Source organism: Pocillopora verrucosa, chromosome 9, assembly GCF_036669915.1.
Source record: "Pocillopora verrucosa isolate sample1 chromosome 9, ASM3666991v2, whole genome shotgun sequence".
Taxonomy (NCBI): Eukaryota; Metazoa; Cnidaria; class Anthozoa; order Scleractinia; family Pocilloporidae; genus Pocillopora; species Pocillopora verrucosa.
In genome coordinates, this window is record NC_089320.1 from 12408447 (window position 1) to 12427772 (window position 19326).

At 37.4% G+C, this 19326-nt stretch overlaps 1 protein-coding gene across 1 annotated transcript; it reads left to right on the forward strand.

The window, feature by feature from the left end:
• Nucleotides 1–1845: 1845 nt before the first annotated feature.
• On the forward strand, nt 1846–16227 carry LOC136283491 (ephrin type-A receptor 4-like). Its single transcript, XM_066172447.1, has 19 exons — nt 1846–1946; nt 3202–3290; nt 4177–4280; nt 5016–5640; nt 7353–7400; nt 7880–8242; nt 8388–8590; nt 8853–8916; nt 9704–9800; nt 10336–10397; nt 11097–11261; nt 11472–11582; nt 11664–11851; nt 12587–12706; nt 12885–12955; nt 13403–13443; nt 13879–13975; nt 15422–15521; nt 15811–16227. Exons 1-19 carry the CDS (start codon nt 1846–1848, stop codon nt 15880–15882), a joined length of 2721 nt encoding a protein of 906 aa, XP_066028544.1. The 3' UTR covers nt 15883–16227.
• Nucleotides 16228–19326: the final 3099 nt, after the last annotated feature.

The following is a 19326-nucleotide window of genomic DNA, read 5'->3' on the forward strand; positions in this document are numbered from 1 at the left end:
CACGCTGTAATTCGCACTTAGAAGACAAGCCGACTGTAGGAAAGCCGGCGTGTGAAATTTAAGCAACAAATATGGACTAAAAACTAGATAAAAAACGATCTTCGACAGCGTGTTAGTCAGCCACCATTGCCAACTGGTCGCTCTCTAAAGCTTTGAAGCTTACGTAACTTAGCCAAGCGTAGACTGGAACCTATCTTCGACGATAGTAAAGCACGTGACAAGCGCTCCGTTCACCGTGACGAATCCAGCCAGGTATAAATATCTTGGATCATGACATAGCGTGGTTTACAAATCGTGTAAGCTACACAAAAATATTACAGACTTCAATATTATGTGTGCGTAGGCCTTGCCATCGCGCTGTGACACGGTTCAGTGGTCATATGCAAATTCGGGTAACAATCATTGATAAACGAATAGTGATGATTTAAAGAAAACCAACGTGGCTTGAGAATTTAAGGTTATACAGACTCAACCAAGGATTGCTACGAACAAATATAGTCCTTAATTCGTTGATCAGCTACAGATTTGTATCACCATGATCATATTTCGTACCGAACGTGACAACATCTTTGTCAGTTTCGAAACGCTTGGTTAATACATACTTTATTATCGTTTTTGTTCTGATTCATTTTTATCAATAAGTCTTTTGTTAGTTAGTGGTTATTACACAATAAGTTTGTTATTCCCGATCAATTCCCATTTAAGTATACGCGTGAAGATTCTATTTCAATCATCGCTACTAAATCATCGCCGCTAGATAATCGCTACAAGCTATTTGCTACCGTTAGGAGTTATACCAAAGTAAGTCTTTATTTCTTTGACAGTTGCGTTGTTTACCTTTTGTATGTATTATTGGTGTAGTTCTCGTATTTAGTTTTCCGTGCAATCGCCTGGTTAATGTTACATTTCGCAACTCATTTTTCTTAGTTTTGTTTTTGTTGTATTTTCTTTTAGTTTGAACCACACGCAACCTCAACTACTATTCTCATCAAGCAAATTAACGTCGTAGCGCTATCATCTAAAATTAATAAAGATTACTGTGTGCGTTCGAATTGTCCGCTCGGTCACTTAGGTAACCTTTGAGGTTACAACCTTGAGCAAGACTTTTACTCTGTGTCCTCTGTGAAGCCAAACGTGTATATCGAAGGGTAATCACAAATTTACTTTTACACGAGCACTTTAGAAGTTTCACAACGACCTGACAGGCATTCAGTAAAGTATAGTACTCTTAGAAAGTCATGCCTACATTCGGACTATGCTGTTAAGTGTCCGGATTGGCGGAACTGGTGAGAGAGCAAACGGTTTGCTTCACAGATTCCGTTCACGAGCACACCTAACGGGAACAGGAAACAACAGAAATCCACAAACACTATTTAACCAATTCAAAGCCTTGCCTGTGCTCAGTTCTGTTTTAAAGCACTTACCGTAGGAAGCAACTAGAGTACTCAAAAAGTGGAGAGAAACACTCGATGTCTCTATTTGTTTTATAATATAATAATTGAACAACAGTGTGGTCAGCATGCTCTATACTCTCGTAAAACACACTACAATGAGCCAATCAGAATCTCTGATAAAATGGTTCAAATAATCTAACAGCTGTCAAAAATGTCAAACTATAAAAGATCACAAACCGTCAAAGTTCACAATTTGCAATAGTTTACAAAACTGAAATACTTCGGCGCGGCAGGTTGAGTTTGACACTTTTGCCTGAAGTTTTTTAAGTCTCTAATGCAGAATCTAAAAGTAAAATAAATCTTGAAATCCGGACGAGTTGAAGCTCATAAACACACGCGGTTTTTTCGCATGGCAATTAGAAAACAAACTGCTCAAGGCGGTATTTTATAAATGAACGACGGTCGAATTCACAGGAACATTGCTCGCGGTGACTGCGCCGTGCTGCTGAGACTAATGTGGCCTTCCACTCGACGCACTGGAAGGGTGTCAGAGTAAGCTCTCAGTTGTTTACTCGATGGGCGGCTGATGTAATTTCTGAGGCTTGCTTCACCGCGATGACCGGAGATCGCAATGAGCCAGGTACAATCCTCAGCATGATCGCCCTCGCTTTGACACCGTCATGATTAGTATTAATTTTAACAGTTATGCCAGTTTGGCTATATTTTTCATAATTCGGTCTTTTTTCTTTTGTTTTTGAACACGAAACTATGCATACTATACGAGTGTTAGAAAATGGCTCCGGTTGCTCTTGCATACGGCGGAGAAAAAAGAGAAAAAAAGCTTAGACAGAAGCATATTAATGAGTGACTTAAGAGAAAGCAACATGAATGTTTGTCACACCACCAGGTGTGACAAACTGACGAGTCAAAACTGCTAGGTCAAACTGACAGTGCAGGCAGGACATTGTGGGGCATATCTGTGACTGCCAAGTCAAGATTTGTCCTTAACTAACTTTAATCTACAGTATATGATATTTTAATGCAGCGGATATGCAAACAAGCCAGATTTTAAACTGATATCAACCGAGACGGTTTTAGAGAAATCGAGGCTCATTTTGACTAAGAGATAGTCAGAGAACATAATATCATTACTCAAGACTGATCGACTTATTTACTTCGACGATGACCTGATTCGTTCGTTACCAACAGTTCCCGCCTCAGTTTTATGACACCTAACCGGGCAACGTAAAGCGACAGTCGAGTTCTGTTATGGGCACCTGTTTTGACAAGCATGTACATATGTCAGCAGGGAACTTCTATGATTCTTCCATGATTCTAACATGACGCTAACAGTAAGTAAGCTGATATAGGAAATTTGCATTTTTCAGACGAAAGTTTTTCAATTTATCATCACTTTTCGAACAATCTTTTGTATAATGTCGATCAATCTGAAATGCGCTGTATAGAAAACAGCCATGCACAGTAATGCAATAGGTACTTGGAAGACTTTATAAGTAGATATACATCAAGAATCAAACATCCTACAACGGCATACAGCGATGCAAACCTTTCAGCTAAATCTCTTACATGCACCCAGTGTTTGCAGTAATCATTTCTTTTTTTTCAATTTTTGGGGTAACATCGTTAAAAAGGATTATTTTCAAATATAAGTTCCATTATCCTGGAAAGGGGACAGGGGGAGGGGGAGGGGGGGGGGGGTTGGGGTATGAAACAAGCTGCTTCCTTGTAGTTACTTTGCCTTTTTTCATATAGGGATAATGTATTTGACCTCTTGATTCAACCACAGGTCAACGTTCATCATATGCTGTATGGATCACTTTTTGATCACAGTTTCAAATCTTCTACTTTCTGTGACACTTTCATCCTCTGATCAAGGTATGTGTGATCAATAAAGAGGGTGTTAATGAGGTGATGGATTTTACGGCTAACTGTTAAAATTTTGGCAAATTTAACGGCCAGCGGTTGATTTTTTCCCGGTATGGTTAAGCTAAAAAGTTTTGCGTGAATCTTTTTTCACAACTTATGGTCAAAATTAATCCATTTTTACGGTTATCGGATGAATTTTTTGGCCGTTTTACGGCTAACGGCTAACTACACGAGACCTTTAATAACGTTACTCAAGTCCTTCCCTATTTAATAAGGGCTACTGTCAATAATAATTGTCCGAAAAAAAAATTAACCGTTTTTCCAAATAGTAAACTTATATCATTATTCGTTAATGTACTTGAGAGAGCGTCATTACCTGAAAGGAACGATTTTTCATTGTCATAAAATATCTGATCACTAAATACTGCACGCGTGAAGTGTTAAGATGTAGGTACGTTAGCATCATTGTGAAGGTTTAGATTCGCGCCTTCGCCTGGAGAAATATTGTATATTAGTGATTGAGCACTTTTGCTGCGTCAGAGTGGCCTTATCTTACAATTCGGGGCACGCTGGAAAGAATTTGAGGAAGTTTCGGAAGCTTTCGACTACTTCTCGTATTTGAATAACTTCTCCTGGCCCCTTTCGTGTTTAACTGAGGCTATATAAACACCGGGAGGGCCCTGTTGTTTAAGTGGTTCTCTCTTTGTATCACACGTGCTCACGAGGAAGTTACATGACAGTCAATAGTAATGAAAAGGGAATGCATTTACCACATGGATTAACGTGTCTATGCGAGTTGTCCTTCTTTTTTCACACAGTGTTCATTTTTGTCAAATCAGAAAGCTGTCATATTTACACAACTTCATTACTAACCTTTCAACATATTTCTCTGTAGTTATTTTAGAGAAACAGCCAACACCAAGCAAGATATGGTTTTGGGTATCATCAAAGCCAACTAATCCGACCTTTACGCCGTCGCAGTCCGGTGGGCCGATCGGGGTATGATTACATTTTTCAACTGTCGTTTTCGCTTGGTGATGAGAATCAAAATTAGATGAGAAAGAGAATTGTCACCTTTCAGCGAAAAAATAGTTATCAAGATTTGGGGAAATTAGCTGTCTTCAGTTTTGATTGTGCTTCACAATGCGACAGAAAATGAAGGAGTGTTTCTCAAATACCAATCATTAAAATCAGTTTATTTTTGGTTTAGATTGGATGCTCCGGCTGTCTCTAGATCGCAAGGAAAATTTCTGATCGGACCTCGTCTGGGTTTAATTTATATTCTTCAATACTCTTGAATATTTTTTACATCTGTCATTTTAAATTGAAGATTAATTTTACATGGTTCGTACGCACTCTTATCCTTTAAATAAATACCGAAACGAATTTTCAGTATTTATTTAAAGAAAATTACACGATCTATCACAACATTTTCTTTTCTTTTTATTTTGCCCCTTTCTTATCAAAAATGATCTTCTTAAGCTGAAAATGATCAAGAAGGAATGAAAGGTTGTCTTCGTTTAAATGATTTTTACCTCTCGTTTAGCAATATGTTTACGTTACTCACTGAAGCTGGAAGTTAAAATGTTAGATGTTCATCATTAAAACCCCTAAAAACACAGTGCTATAATGAGTGAAATCAAGTGTGCCTTGGTTACAATCGAAAACAGCTCTTTCTTTTCAAATGGATAAAACCTAATAACCTCCTGATATATTATTTCAACTGATTAATAGTGGGGGAAGCAGACATATTATTCAACCTGTGATATTTCTGAGGATGCATACCCACAACCAAACAACTGGCTTAGAAGTGATCCTATTGAGGTCCACAGAGAAGTGACAGCAGTCTACATTACTCTTGAGTACCGAACTGGTAACTGTTCTCTGAGAAATGGAGGGAAATATTGTAAAGAGTATTTTGACTTATACGTACATCAGTCCGGGCAATCAACGCAACCCGACCCCCTAACAAACAGTGCTTCTTTTGACAAGATTGCTGGAACAGCTCCGTCAGCTCTTGGCATCAGAGTGTCTCAAACGTTTAGTGTAAATGTTAAAGAAAAGTACATCGTATTGGCTTTTCATGACCAAGGTTCATGTAGCATCCTTCTCTCCGTCGCTGTTAAATATTACTTCTGCCCAGAGACAGTTCATGTTGGTGGTTTGGTGAAATTACCACGTACAATGGCTCCAGCAAACAACTCAGTTCCAGTCGTAAGTAATTGTACTAAGAATGCCGTCCACGAGCAAGGTGTTTTAAGGGTGAACTGCCAAAGTGATGGGGGCTGGAATATCAGTTCACTTAAAGGAAATTGTATATGCAAAGAAGACATGGGAAATGTAGGAGGAGAATGCAAAGGTATGTATAACTACAGTAACATAGAAGTGCAGCGCTGAATAATTCTTCAGGCTGGCAACATGATTAGACGAAAAGATGATCAATTTTTAGCTCGGTAATGAAATAGAGTATCAAGAATAAAAATCAGCGAAAATCAATTGAAATGACGTTCCAACGATTCGTTCATCATTTTTCAAATTCTAAAGGTCAGATTCCGATGAGTCTTTTTGATACTAGGAAAGCGTGTTCAAGTCTCTTTGCATCAGGTTAAAATCTCCACAATGTGGAATGTAGAGAGTGTTAGTTGAGTACTAAATAGTTTTTCCTTAATTGAGTCAGATTGAGCGTTCAGTTTAGGTTTTTTCCTTGGATAAAGAGCATTTCTTAAAATAAGCATTCAAATTTCCTACAACATTTCTTAAGGATGGGAAATTGTTCGTGTAGATCTTTGTTACTCTGATTGTGGGCTTTACGCAGGTGTTTTCCAGTAGCTGAGAGCTTATGTTTAACAATATGTTGAAAAAGGTTTCGACGAGCGAAAAAGAGTATAAGCGTTTTTGCGCCTTGTTACGGGCGTAGGAGAAAGAAAATTTGGATTCTCCACGAGGAATCAAATCCCAGACTTTCGGATTTTGCGTCCCGACGCTCTGCGACAGAGACTCTCTTGAGTGAACAAGCTCAGTACTAGTTTCATAGATTATGCGAGACGTGTCCTGCACAGTGTTGGTGTCAGCAAAGTCGAAAGCGTCAAGTAAAGAAATAAAAAATATAGTAAACATGAGCCTGGTAATGAAATAGACAAAGTCTTGTAGGGAGACGAAAAAAGCACCTTTCTCTCTGATTAGACAATTAAAAAAATTGGAATGTGTATCCTGAAGACCTATCCCCTATATATTTCAGTTTCATCACTCAAAATCATTGCAAATCTTCGCCATCCCCCCCTAACCTTCCTCGTTCCTTTTTGGTCTTCGTCTACAGTCTAATTGAGGTGCTTTTTCTTGAGACCAGCTCTCAGTGCGACATAATTAAGCATAAGCATTAATGTGAGAAAACTCGATTTATTCCAAGCATAAATAATAGAATGGTAGAAGCTTTTACTCTTAGGAAAGAATCTAATTAACTGATAACTCCGTAGTGAATTACGAGCATAAGTTTTTTTTCTCTTGAGTATGTGAACTCCCGGTTAAAATGAATAGACTCTTTATATTTGGTCGTTTGGAAAGTGACTTGTTTGTGATAAGGATGACTTGTATCATGAATGGAGGCTACAACCGATGGTAATGGGCTTTCCCTCCGTCACTGGTTACTAAAGTAAACGCTCAACACATTTGTCTTTGGCTGAGATCGATTTATTCTTAGCATAAATAATAGAATGGCGGAAGCTTTTACTCTAAGAATCTAATCAACTGATAACTCCATAGTCAATTACGAGCATAAGTTTAAACTAAATGAAATTCAAATTTGACAGGATCAATTTCCACTTGAGTACGTGAAATCCCAGTTAAAATGAATAAAATCTTTATATTTAGTCGTTTGGAAAGTGACTTGTTAGTGATAGGGATGGCTTGTAGAATGTAGGCTACGACCGATGGTAATGGCCTTTCCCTCCGTCACTGGTTATTGAAGAAAACGCTAAACTCCACAGTTTAGCTCAACTTATTTGTCTTTGGCTGAGATCGAAAAAAATTTTTAAATCGACGTTATCAAGATATCGATTTCATTTCCTTCTTCAGATTGCCCAGAAGGTAAATACAACGAAGGGAATGGCTTCAATTGCACAGGTACAGATGCAAATATAGCTTTGAAATGTGAATGGCATCTGTTCGATTATACTTACTTGGTTAAGTATTTGTGGTCCCAAGCTGTATCCAACTCTCCATATTTATTTTTAGTTGTTAGTGCATCACTTTACCGTGGATATCTCGAAATTTTGGTTCACTTGCGATTAATTTTGACCTACGGTATGAGGATCTGTGGATCAAATATGACGAAATTTCCTGTTCTAGCCATACAGCAAACCAATAACACCAAATCCGTTAGAATGTTTCCTTAAATCTTGCTCTAGCAGACTAAAATGATAAATTTTAAATATATAGGTGTAGGAAACGTGTGATGGCCCATTTGATCAGGTGTCACTTAGTTTACATGGTCGATTTCCTAAAAAAAAATAATGAAGAAAATAGACTGTTAAATATAATTCATAAGATATGATTCCTGAATAAATATTCTTGTGTTCTTCTCACAACATATCCTAATTCAGTTATACCATCAGCCCCGAAAAATGTCCAAGTAATCTTCGTTAACCGAAGTGCGTTGGAGTTAAAATGGCAGCCTCCTGCAGTAACAGGTGACCAGACCCACGTGTCTTACAACGTCGACTGCCTTAAGCCGTGTGAGGGTGAAGAAGAAAACAAGTGCGTTAATAAAGCTTGCGGGAGTGACGTCATTTTCACACCAAGAAAGGATAGCTTCAATGTCACTCACGTTATTGTTGGAAATCTTACTTCATATGTAAACTACACCATGAAAATCTACGCTAAGAACCGAGTGAGCGAAGTAGCGAGAATGAAACATGGAATTGAGGCAAGCCTCTCGGAAATAACAGTGAGGACTAACGGATCAGGTAAGTCATGATCGGCTTCTTGACTAAAGAGAGTCTCACACAAATTCCCTTCTACTTATCCATCGTTTCGGTGGAGAGACTTAGGGTTACATCACAGTTCATTTCACGATTAGAAGTTTATGATTCATCTCTGTTAAAAAACTAGTTCCAGGTAAACCGGAAGTGTTTGTCGGACAACCGGAAATGGCTGTTGTTGTAACTTGGACACTAAAGGAAAAGAACGGAATCATTAAAGAGTACCACGTGACATATATGAGAGAAGATGATAACTCAGAAACAAAGACTCTTGCCACTAAGAAAATGGAAGCAACGTTTGATTTAAAGGCGGGAAAAACTTATAAATTGCAGGTAGAAACATTTTATTACTTATCCGAGGTAATAATCAGTTTATAATCTCTTTTAGAAAAAAAGTTTGTCTAAAGCAACTAAAGAACAAAGTATTAAATATTTAAGAATAAATGAAACTCTTAAGGTTCATGAAGAATAGGTGATTGTAAAGCACACGATGGCTGAAAAAGAACGTCTAACCTTAGCTCCATAGGAAGAAGCTATTTTTGTGCTCTTGAGGAACAACCCTCCCTAATGAATACGATGATTTCTCTTCCTTAAGGTATTTGCCATAAACCAGATTGGAAGAGGACCTGCAGGAGTGAAGAATTTTACAGTGAGAAACAGTTAGTGTGTGTACTTCGTTGCGAAGTCACTTTACTTGTAAGATTGACTTATTGGGACTCTCTTAACTATTTCAGTTTGAGCAATTTCCCTTAGTCAGTCAATTTTGTGTCCCTCAGTTCTTGGGCTCCCATGACACCAAGAATCCGAAAAGAGGACTGTCATGAACCTCAAGTTAGAAGAACTGCATTACGACCTCTTTTTAGATTAAATATAAGGGAATTTTGAAATGATAGAGCTTGAGTAGAAAAGCAACAAAGATATAAAATTGTATAATAGACCAAAGAGGAAGGTGGGTGTATAAGTACGTTGAAGATCAACCAGTAATGTAAAAGACAAATCTCAAGGAATACCAGTTTTTTTCGCAAGGCATAACCTTGATGTACCTGCATCAAGCCGGAAATTTTAGACAGAAATAATGATAGGAATCTGAAGGAAGGAGTTTTTTTCGGAAAGGTACTATGAAGAAAGAAAATAAGAAATTAGTTAACTAGGAACGAGTAATGAGTGTTCAGCTAAGTTTCTCTGTTAGGAAAAGATAAATTCTTTAGGTTCTTGCAATCTTAAAAAAGGTATGGAAAAACGATCAAAGATGAAATACATATGATTCAATGCCCTTTCACTTCAACGTTTAGCATTTTAAGTCGTACATACACTCTTAGCGGTAAAAAAAAATCACAATTTCTATTGGCAGTCTTGGTGCCATCAATTCACATAAATTTTTGACATCGTCTCTTAAAGAAAGTTAAACAATTTCTAATTTTGTTGTTGCTCACATTTACTGTTAAGATTCCAAGGTTGAGACCTATCTAGGGGTCGTCTACACATTGGCTGCCTTACTAGTACTTTGCGTCATGTGTTTCGTCTGTTATATCGTGTGGAAAAGGTAAGTTTGGAAGGTATCTAGCAAAGAAGAACATAGGAAATTTCAGCTCCGGAAACCATTGAAGTTGAAGAATACTCTCAACAAATTAAAACGTCTTAGAGCTGTACAAGAACTTACTAAAACACAAGAAAGTCACCTATTCACAAGTAAATATTGCTTTTGTGTTTTATTTGGTGGATAAAAGGTTATTGTTATTGTCAGATTTGAGAATTTCTGAAACATTCAGGTGACCTATGTAGCTCAATTTTTTTCTTAGCTAAAAGTTTTTCAAGCTAGTAGAGTGAGTTTCCTTTATCTTCGTGTTGAGGTCATAATCATCGTTTGAACAGAAAGTGAAACATATTTTAAACGTAGTTAAAACTGAATCACCACAAAGACGTTTGAAGGGATACAAACATTTCAACGAAAATGTCTAAATCAGAAAATGAAATTATAACTGTCAGTCAATCTTCTGGTTTGGCTTCATGCTTCTCTACCTTATTATATTTCTACATTAAAGCGAAAGAAGAGTTTAATTTCGTATTTGCGCCAATAGATGGTGCCGAAGCCGAATTGCTGAGAAAAGGGCAGCTGAATCCACTATTAGGGTGTATGACGGTAAGTCCAGTCTATATCAAACTATATCATAGAACAAACGAACAAATTACAACCAAAATGAATGCCCCGGAAATAAACAAAGTAAACCAATCATGCAACTACATTCTCATAATATTCGATTTCACAAAACTGAAAAAGATTCAATCAGTAAGGCCCCATTTATATTGTCTCGGGTACCCGAGCCAACCCTCCCCCGAGTAACCCTAAGCGAGCTAACTTTTCACTTATTTCTTTACAAAATTCAGCCGACCGTTTACATGAGGTTGTGAACTCGTCTCGGGAAGGCGAGACAACTCGAATGGAAGGGGGAGGGGGGGGGGAATGCGTGCGCACGCTAAGGCAAGGATGCTTACAGCTATTCTCTCCCTGTTACCCGCCATTTTGTCGAATATGTAACCTGGCCGAACGAGGGTTAGCAGATGTCAAATTTCATATCAACGCCCCTTAAACTTGTCTCTATCCACAGGCGCACAAACTTTCCCCTTGAGGAGATAAACATAGTACAAGAAATTAATAATAATTATAATCAGGGAAGACTCCATATAGTCGCTTTATTTGCCTTGTGCAGAAGAGAGACAAAAGCAGCAAGCAGCTGCGGAGAGCCTTAGTTTGTTTTCGCTTTCTGCATGCCTGTAATTAGTTATGTAGAAACAGTGTAACGTAAGTGTGTCATCCTTACCATTGAAAATTTTTCCTTAGAAATTCTATTCAGTTCTCTTCATGAGTATCAAAATGTGGATGGTTTTAAACTTGATCGTCGAAAGTTAACCACAGTTCAAGTACTTGGAAGTGGCAACTTTGGTCAAGTTTGTAAGGCAATTTACGGACCTTTGAGAACTGAAGTTGCTGTTAAATCATTAAAAGGTACGTTAATCACCATTTTTCATTGGCTGAAAAATGTTTCAAATGTCTTTAATAGATCGGAATTCATCAGTTTCATTTAATTCAATCTTGCTTTCAAATATAGTTGTATATGCATTCGTGTCCGAGTCCGTTAGAAATATGGTGAAGGTTCTCGTTCGCTTTCTTCTGTAAACCTGATCATTTAGTTTGTATCTTAACATTACTTTCTAGATGATGCCCTGCCAAAAGACGTGCAAGATTTTAAAACTGAGTTGGCCCTTATGAGCTCCTTGCAGCCTCATCTCCATGTGGTAAATCTAATTGGTTGCTGTATTGAAAAAGGTACATCTTGATGATTAACTGATGCACGTGAATGATTAATTGACTGATCGAGAATAACCTTGGGCTTTTATTTCATTCCAGATCCCTCCCTAATAGTTTTGGAGTATTTAGCGTATGGTGATTTGTTGGGATACCTGCGTAAAAGCAGAGGAATTGAGGATACCTATAACACAGGAGAAAAGGGACCAAGTTCATCACTGAGAGAGAAGGACCTCTTGTCTTTTGCGTGGATGATCGCTGATGGCATGAATTATTTAGCATCAATGAAGGTAAACTTTACATTTTTCACCACTAAAAACGAGGAAATCACAAGAAACCTATTTATTCCTAGAAACTCATATGTATTGCAAAAGGGTGGATATTAAAAGTACTGTATGATCGCAGTACATTTTGCATTTTTATATCGTGCCTTTTAGCACCATGCCACTCCGTGAATACCTTTGTCATTCTCAATCGAAGGTAGTTTGTCGAAATTTTTCGCCTCGGATCATGGCTGCCAAAAACCTGAAAAATTCTCATGGCTAATGGGGGGAAGGCAACCAAAATACGAAAAAAAAAACCGAAAGTTACATAATCAGTGGCTTTGCTAATGGAATTTCTCACGGCTGAAAACGAAGATCTATAACAGGAAGATTTGCCACTAAGCCGATTTTCGCCGTGTACCTGAAAAGATCAATAAAAATTCAATACTTGAGAACTTTGTAAATTGAAAGTTAGCCGCGCTCACTCGTGAGCTTTCTTGTTGAACGCTCGAATAGAAATTACATCTCTATTAGTAACCATGAATTGTTCCGTTTGAATTGCCGGAATTTGATAGTTGACCGCAAGAAGGGGGTGATCGCTGAATGGTAGGCCACTATAGAGGTTATATTTAGTAGCAAATGAATATCTGTACGAAAAAGAGAGTTGAAAAAAGGGTTGAAAATGAAAATTGAGAACAAAATTAAAAGAGCTTACGTTTCTCTCAAGACGTCTCTGAACAACTCTCGCTTGTTGTGTTTCAGATTGTTCATCGAGATTTAGCAGCTCGAAATGTGTTAGTGGGTGATAACAAAGTGTGTAAGATATCAGACTTTGGTTTAGCACGTGGTTTGGAAGAAGACATCTACACGAGAAAAACTCAGGTGAGCTCTAAATAAACTTTCTAATCAAATAATTTTATAAATAGCTTTCACTATCCTCCCTCTTTATTTAGTTGATCCTCTACTGTAAGTTCTCAGAAAGATAATATTCAATTGTATATTGCTTCAGTTCTCATAGCACTGTTCTTTTCATATATTTTTGCCGTTCCCCAATTTCAAGGCTCGTCTTCCCATTAAGTGGATGCCTCCAGAATCTCTATTCTATGGAACATCAACTACTATGAGCGATGTGTAAGTTTTTGCTACCTTCTTTTTCTCTAACCCGTTAAGCCTGGAGTTTTTAGCAGTTTTGTTAACCTCCATGGTGATTTGACAAAGTTTTACGAGAATCGGTTGAAGAGCAGAAGTGTCATATGTTCTTTCATCTTCACCCAACATTTCAGTTTTCCTTAATTTTTTGACGACACAACCGCATTGTATGAGACTGATACGTGTTGTTAACACTTTTCGGAAATAGTTTCACAGAGTTTGACGCGGTAGTATAGCCACTGCATGTCCAGGGAACTCGATGTATGAAAAACCTATAATTATCAGAACAAGCTCTTTTCTTTGGCAAATCAGCACTCATTAATTTCAAATTTTATAGTGCGTGATGAAGGGTATTATATGGAGATTGATCATAAAGTCCAAACAATAACTTACCGATTAAGATTATGTGAATATTTCTATATTCTGCAGATGGTCTTACGGCATTGTGATGTGGGAGGTGTTTACCATTGGTATGTAGAGTAATGTGGAGAACTTCCCTCTGGCCACGAGACATAACGCCTTGACTATAACATTTCTTTCATATGGCAGTTAAGGCTGAGCAAAACTATTGTAGATTCACTGACCTTAAAGATCCCGGCAGGATTTTGAGGTTTGGTGATAATGGTCGGATGAAATTGTACAGATATTTACCTGCAAAATCAGAATGAAGCGGGAAACTTGCTAAATTTTCTGCTCCCTACCTCAACCCAACCTTCTCCCCCCCCCCCCTTCCCCCACCCAACCCTTTTCTCGTGGAGAGGCTATTCTAATGGGTTTCCAACCGGGCGAGTCGGATTGCCCAAGTTTTATAGAGATGCCTTTACAATTTTTCTCAAAAGAATCTTCCCTTTGAGGGACAGGATGTTGAAGCACTGTCAACTTTTTTGTTACACATATCGTTTCAGGTGAGTCACCTTATCCTGGAAAAACATCCCGAAAAATTGCTTATTTGTTGCAGACAGGGTACCGTATGCCAAGGCCAGCACATATCTCACAAGAACTGTAAGTATACCTGCGGACTGCACTATCTTACCGCGCGAATAGAAAGATAAGCGGGAAATTTACGTTAAAAATTAAACTTTTCTTGCCGCCTACCGCCAAATGTGAAGCATTTACATCTGCCGAAAAGTGAGTACGAGTAGAATTTATTTTTTTAAGTACTGTTTTCCATAAACTTTACTCTCAGACCAATGAAAACTTAATAAGAACAACTATGTACATTTCTGTGTAAGTTAAGTACAACTTATATACACCATACCAGAACATGCATCACATTTGTTAAAAATACTTTAACTTTACTCTCAGACCATTTGTTGTTGGTAACAACTGTATAGAATGTGTATCGACTTACAAGATTCTAGGAGTATTTATCGATAGCGACCTTAGGTGGAATAGTCATGTTGACTACATATATAAAAAAGCTTGCAAGAAGCTTTACTCTCTACGTATTCTACGTCGAGCCGGCGTTGACCAAGCAAGCATGTTAAAGGTATATACAAGCTCTGTTAGATCTCTTCTGGAGTACGCCGTGCCGGTGTGGCAATCCATTCCAGGTTATCTGTCTGACTAAATTGAATCCATACAGTAAAGGACGCTTAAGATAATTTTCCCGTCTGCTGATAGCTACTCAGATGCCCTCGAGTTAACACGGGTGAAGACTTTTGCGTATAGAAGAGATAATATATGTAAAGAGTATATGTACAAAATGAAGGACTTAAACCACCTTCTTCATTCTCCTTTACCAATACGCCAAGACAATACCTGCTCCTACACCCTAAGGCACAAATCAGATCAGCGGTACTTTTACAGGAACATTACTACCTGTAGAACGAAGTGCACTAAAGACTTATTCACTTTTAAGTATTTTAAGTATCTTTAACAAATGTGATGCATGTTCTGGTGTGGTGTATATAATTTGTATTTAACATATACAGAAATGTATATAGTTGATCTTATTAAGTTTTCATTGTATTATAACTCGTTAATTCAGTAAGTTACTGCAAGAAAGTTTAATAAACTGCTTTATTATTATTATTATTATTATTATTATTATATTTGTTATTTCTACGACTTCTCAGTTTTTCTTAGCTCAAATTGAATACTGAAATACTTTTGACTAACCGACAGGAGTCTCGAGGTAGACTAAGCGTTTTACTGAACTAGGCCCATGGTGAAACATTTCTACATGATTGTATCATTAGGAATCGACGCGTGATTCTTTTGCGCAATGATGAATGAAGATGGTAAATTTTAAGCGAGGTAGTTTGGCGAAAGATGATGTTCTTTAGGCATACTCGGAAACATGAACTCAGAGTGCCAATATTGGGTACTGAAAGTAAATTATCCTCTTCATTTTTTACCCGTTCTCTTCAAACTAGTAAACATGATATAGTATCAATGTCAAGGAAATAGAAGTTACTTCATAAATGTTAGTCATTCCTATTTCAGGTATTCGATTATGAAGGAGTGTTGGGAAGAAGAGCCCTCAAAGAGACCAACATTCCAGTGGCTCTGCTCTGCGATGAAACGACTGCTGGATGATCATAAGGTTTGTTTGCAATTATTTCCCCCGAGGTTATATTTTTGGTCTGTCATTTTACATCAAAACCTCTGGTTATAGCATTCCTTGACTTCCCCCTCCTCCTCCTTTACCGATTTTATCCCTCCCCCCTTTCGATACTGTGTTTTATTGTGCTCGAAGGGGGAGGGGAAGGGGACCATACAAAAGTCTAGGAATGATTCCTAGCTCAGAAGGATTCACCCACTAAACTTCCCCTCAATATAATTTAACAAGATATTCTTTGACAGGTTTTGTCTTTATCTGATCTCTTCTCCAGACTTATGTGAACTTGGAAATCTACGACGGCAAGAACTATGTTAACTTTGATATGATGATGGACAAGGAGTGATGAAAGTTGTTCAATTTATTTCATTTAATATTGGAGGGTAGAGGTTCAATCAACGACATATACCTCATTTATGACCTTACCTCTTAATTATGCAAGCAGAAGTGAAATTGAAGAAACTCCTTCATAATAAAGATGCAAAAGGGTTCGTTTTGGAAATATTTGTTAGTAGCGTTTGTATCAGAAAGTACATTGCATGTCATTTTACGGAGAAAACCGTTTAGCGAAAAAATTGGACTTAAAGTTAAGTTTAATATTGGAATTAGTTAGAAATTCTTAATTTTCGACAAATATTCGAAGAAAGCTTTTACTCAAGGAATTGTTGAAAATATAGAAGTAGACTTTAGCTTGTAGCCCAATTAAGCACGTTTTAACTATGTTTATTCTCTGGCTTATATACTACAGCAGCATTAAAGTTGTAATACAGGCTTGAATCATACAGTCATACAGTATGAAAGTATTATTATTAAGGATGCCTTTAAGGACAGCGAAAGACATCTGGTATCAAACTTTCATTTTTTTTGGACCGAGATTTTGGCCACGGCTATTTCGACAGCTAGCTTAAGAAACAAAATTTGAAATTTTTAACATTCAATAACACCTTTAAAGATCAATTGCATTCTAATTTTTAGGATATTAGTTGGAATTATAGCTTATAGTGAATAAATCAATAACGTCAAACTAGCTTATCGGCTGACACAAAAGATTTCGCGACAAACATTTGGTGCTAACAAAGACACATTGCCAAACTCTCGCAAACATGTCTTAACTATTGATGAAACCTGAAACCTTCATCGTGATGCCACGATCATGATACCATGATCCCGAGCTAAACGAACTATTCTGCCCAGAGCATCCGTAAATGAACCCATGAAATTAAGAATAGTTAAAGGCCAGACATTACTTGAAAGTTACATTTAAAACGAGGAAACTCCTCCCTCCTGTCAGCCGAAAAAAAAACTCCAGATGCACCGAAGACACTTTTTCGAGGCACACCTTTCTGGGAATTTTTGTGCGACGCATTATGAACAACTTCCAGTGACTCAGTGATTTTCCAGTTACCTCGCATTAAGGGATCGCTCAACGAACAAGAATGGTGGTTAGTACTTAATTCGTGGGTACAATGAAACCGAGAGCAATAAGTTATTAGTTACACTGCGTGATGTCTTTGATAGGAAAAGATCATAATACATTCTAAAAGGCATCCGAATCCGTAGTTACAGTCAAGGGTTAATAATGATAGAATGAGCGAAACCGAGGGTATCTAAAATGCCATTCAACAAGGCTCGAAACTCTCTCACTTACTTATTGATTCTTCTCACCAGCTTGTAAGTTAAACCGTACTACTATGAGAAATTATGACGTATTTTAAAGAATTAAAGGTTTAGTTATGATACCCCTCAAAATGCTGCATTATATCTTTTTATTTCACTCTCAATGAAACGGATTCTAGCGAAAAAAAGGTTTCAAATTGAAGCCATAATGGAAAATTTCTCTTAATCATTTGGATCAAAGCATAGGCAACGGTTGCAAACTACGACAAGTCTACAACCGTACCAAATAATGGAGGTCACGCGGAATCAAACCCATGGAGTCGTTTGCCTTTGAGTTTGCTGTAAGTGTCATAACTAGCACGCCATTTGAAAGCATTGCTTAAACGTTCTTTGATTTATTGGCGATATTTCGAAATTCCCCGTCTCTTATTTTGCAAAGAGTTGGTACCAGAAAAAGGTTTGTTAGAAAGTCTGAGCCTTTCTGCAAGGAATTCAAGAATTTGTGGGTATTTCACCTGTACTTTAATATGCGTTTTGTAACTTGAAATACTCCATGACAGAGTGGTTTTGTAATTGACTATTTCAATTATTTTCCTTGTTTTGATATTTTTGTACTCCACTGAAAGTTTCATCATTTTGAATTATTCCCTTCTTATCTCCATAATATACGATGGAATGATACAATCCTAGGGGACGATTTTTTTGAAATTTAGGAAAGAAGAATACAAATACAGCATAAAATTACGGTTTCAAATCTGTTAAACGAAATTCTAAGGCCGCAAAATCGTCTATAAAGTTATGAAAACGTATTTTGCAATCCATGTAGGAAAATAAGCTACATAATTATAGAAAAAACTTTTTTTGTGGTTGATGCAAAGTTTGTTCAGTGAAATTACACTAATTTGACCATTTGAGATAACTATGGTCATAGACGTAACAAGGATAATTTATTACAATTGCAGCTACTGTGACCACTGCACGCAAGAAAAGCTTAACCTAGCATTGCGTCACCATTTCGTTCAGCAAGTCTGCTCAGTAAATTTATTAACATTCATCATTAGAAACCAATGAATTAGAATAAATATATTCCACATAATTCATTGGTTGTCGCTTTTCTAGTTCCATTCTTGTTCTAATCCTCGGTGAAAAACGTGACTCCAACTCTCCCTATGTTCATCAGCGAATGTAAATAGGTGCCAGGTACTGTCAATAACTGGCGTGACGAATTGGAGGGGTAACTTGATGTGGAAAAAAATCCCATCCAGGAGGAATGATGACACTCCTCGTCATTTCATGCTTAAGACGCCGGGATGAGCAATGCCAGCTTAGGGTAATGACTTGTTAAAAGTTAGCCTTTTTTCCAACAAAGTTCCCTCAGGATCTTCTTCGGTTATTTTTATTGCTATTCAGTCTTTCATATTTCTCTTTAAGTGTGCTCTGCATGTTTGAAAGTTTATCTCGTCGTTGTTTTTACAGAAGCAACGCTTCTTTCATGTTAAGCCTTAGTCGTCGTTGAGTAGAACATGAATCAATGTTACTTATCGTCAAATGGCTTCACTCCAGGCGCACATTAAGGATGATTGATATCAAAATGTTCACAAAGCTCTTAAATCAAGTTGGGTAAAAAAATATCTAGATCCGGAAAATCAAGGAAAATGGAAACTTTTGTTTGACTATGAATTACAAAATCTAGCTGGTGTCGAATTTTTTCGTACCAACCTTAATAAACAAGATCTGTTAAAAACTATAAAAACTGCAGAGGCCTTTACTTCAGAAATACTCCACATCTGGTCAGAAATCTCACTTGAAACTAATGTCTCCTCCATTGATCAGCTAAAGGCGCAAAGTCTATGGCATAACTCTCTTATACGTGTCGGTAACAAACCTGTATACTATCGTTCATGGTCTGTAACAGGAGTTAAAACAGTGGGCCATTTGATGAATGATGCGAATAGTTTCCTATCTTTCTCTGATTTTAAAGAGCTTTACGACATTAAAACAAACTTCCTTACTTTTCAAGGCATCTTATCAGCTGTTAAGGCCTTACAAAAAAGCAATGAAGCTAACTTCAACAGCTGTAATACTGCATACGAAACTACCTTCGACACCTTCCTAAAGACGACAAAACCAAAAAGACTAACATATAAAATTCTGACGAGCAACAGAATGCATG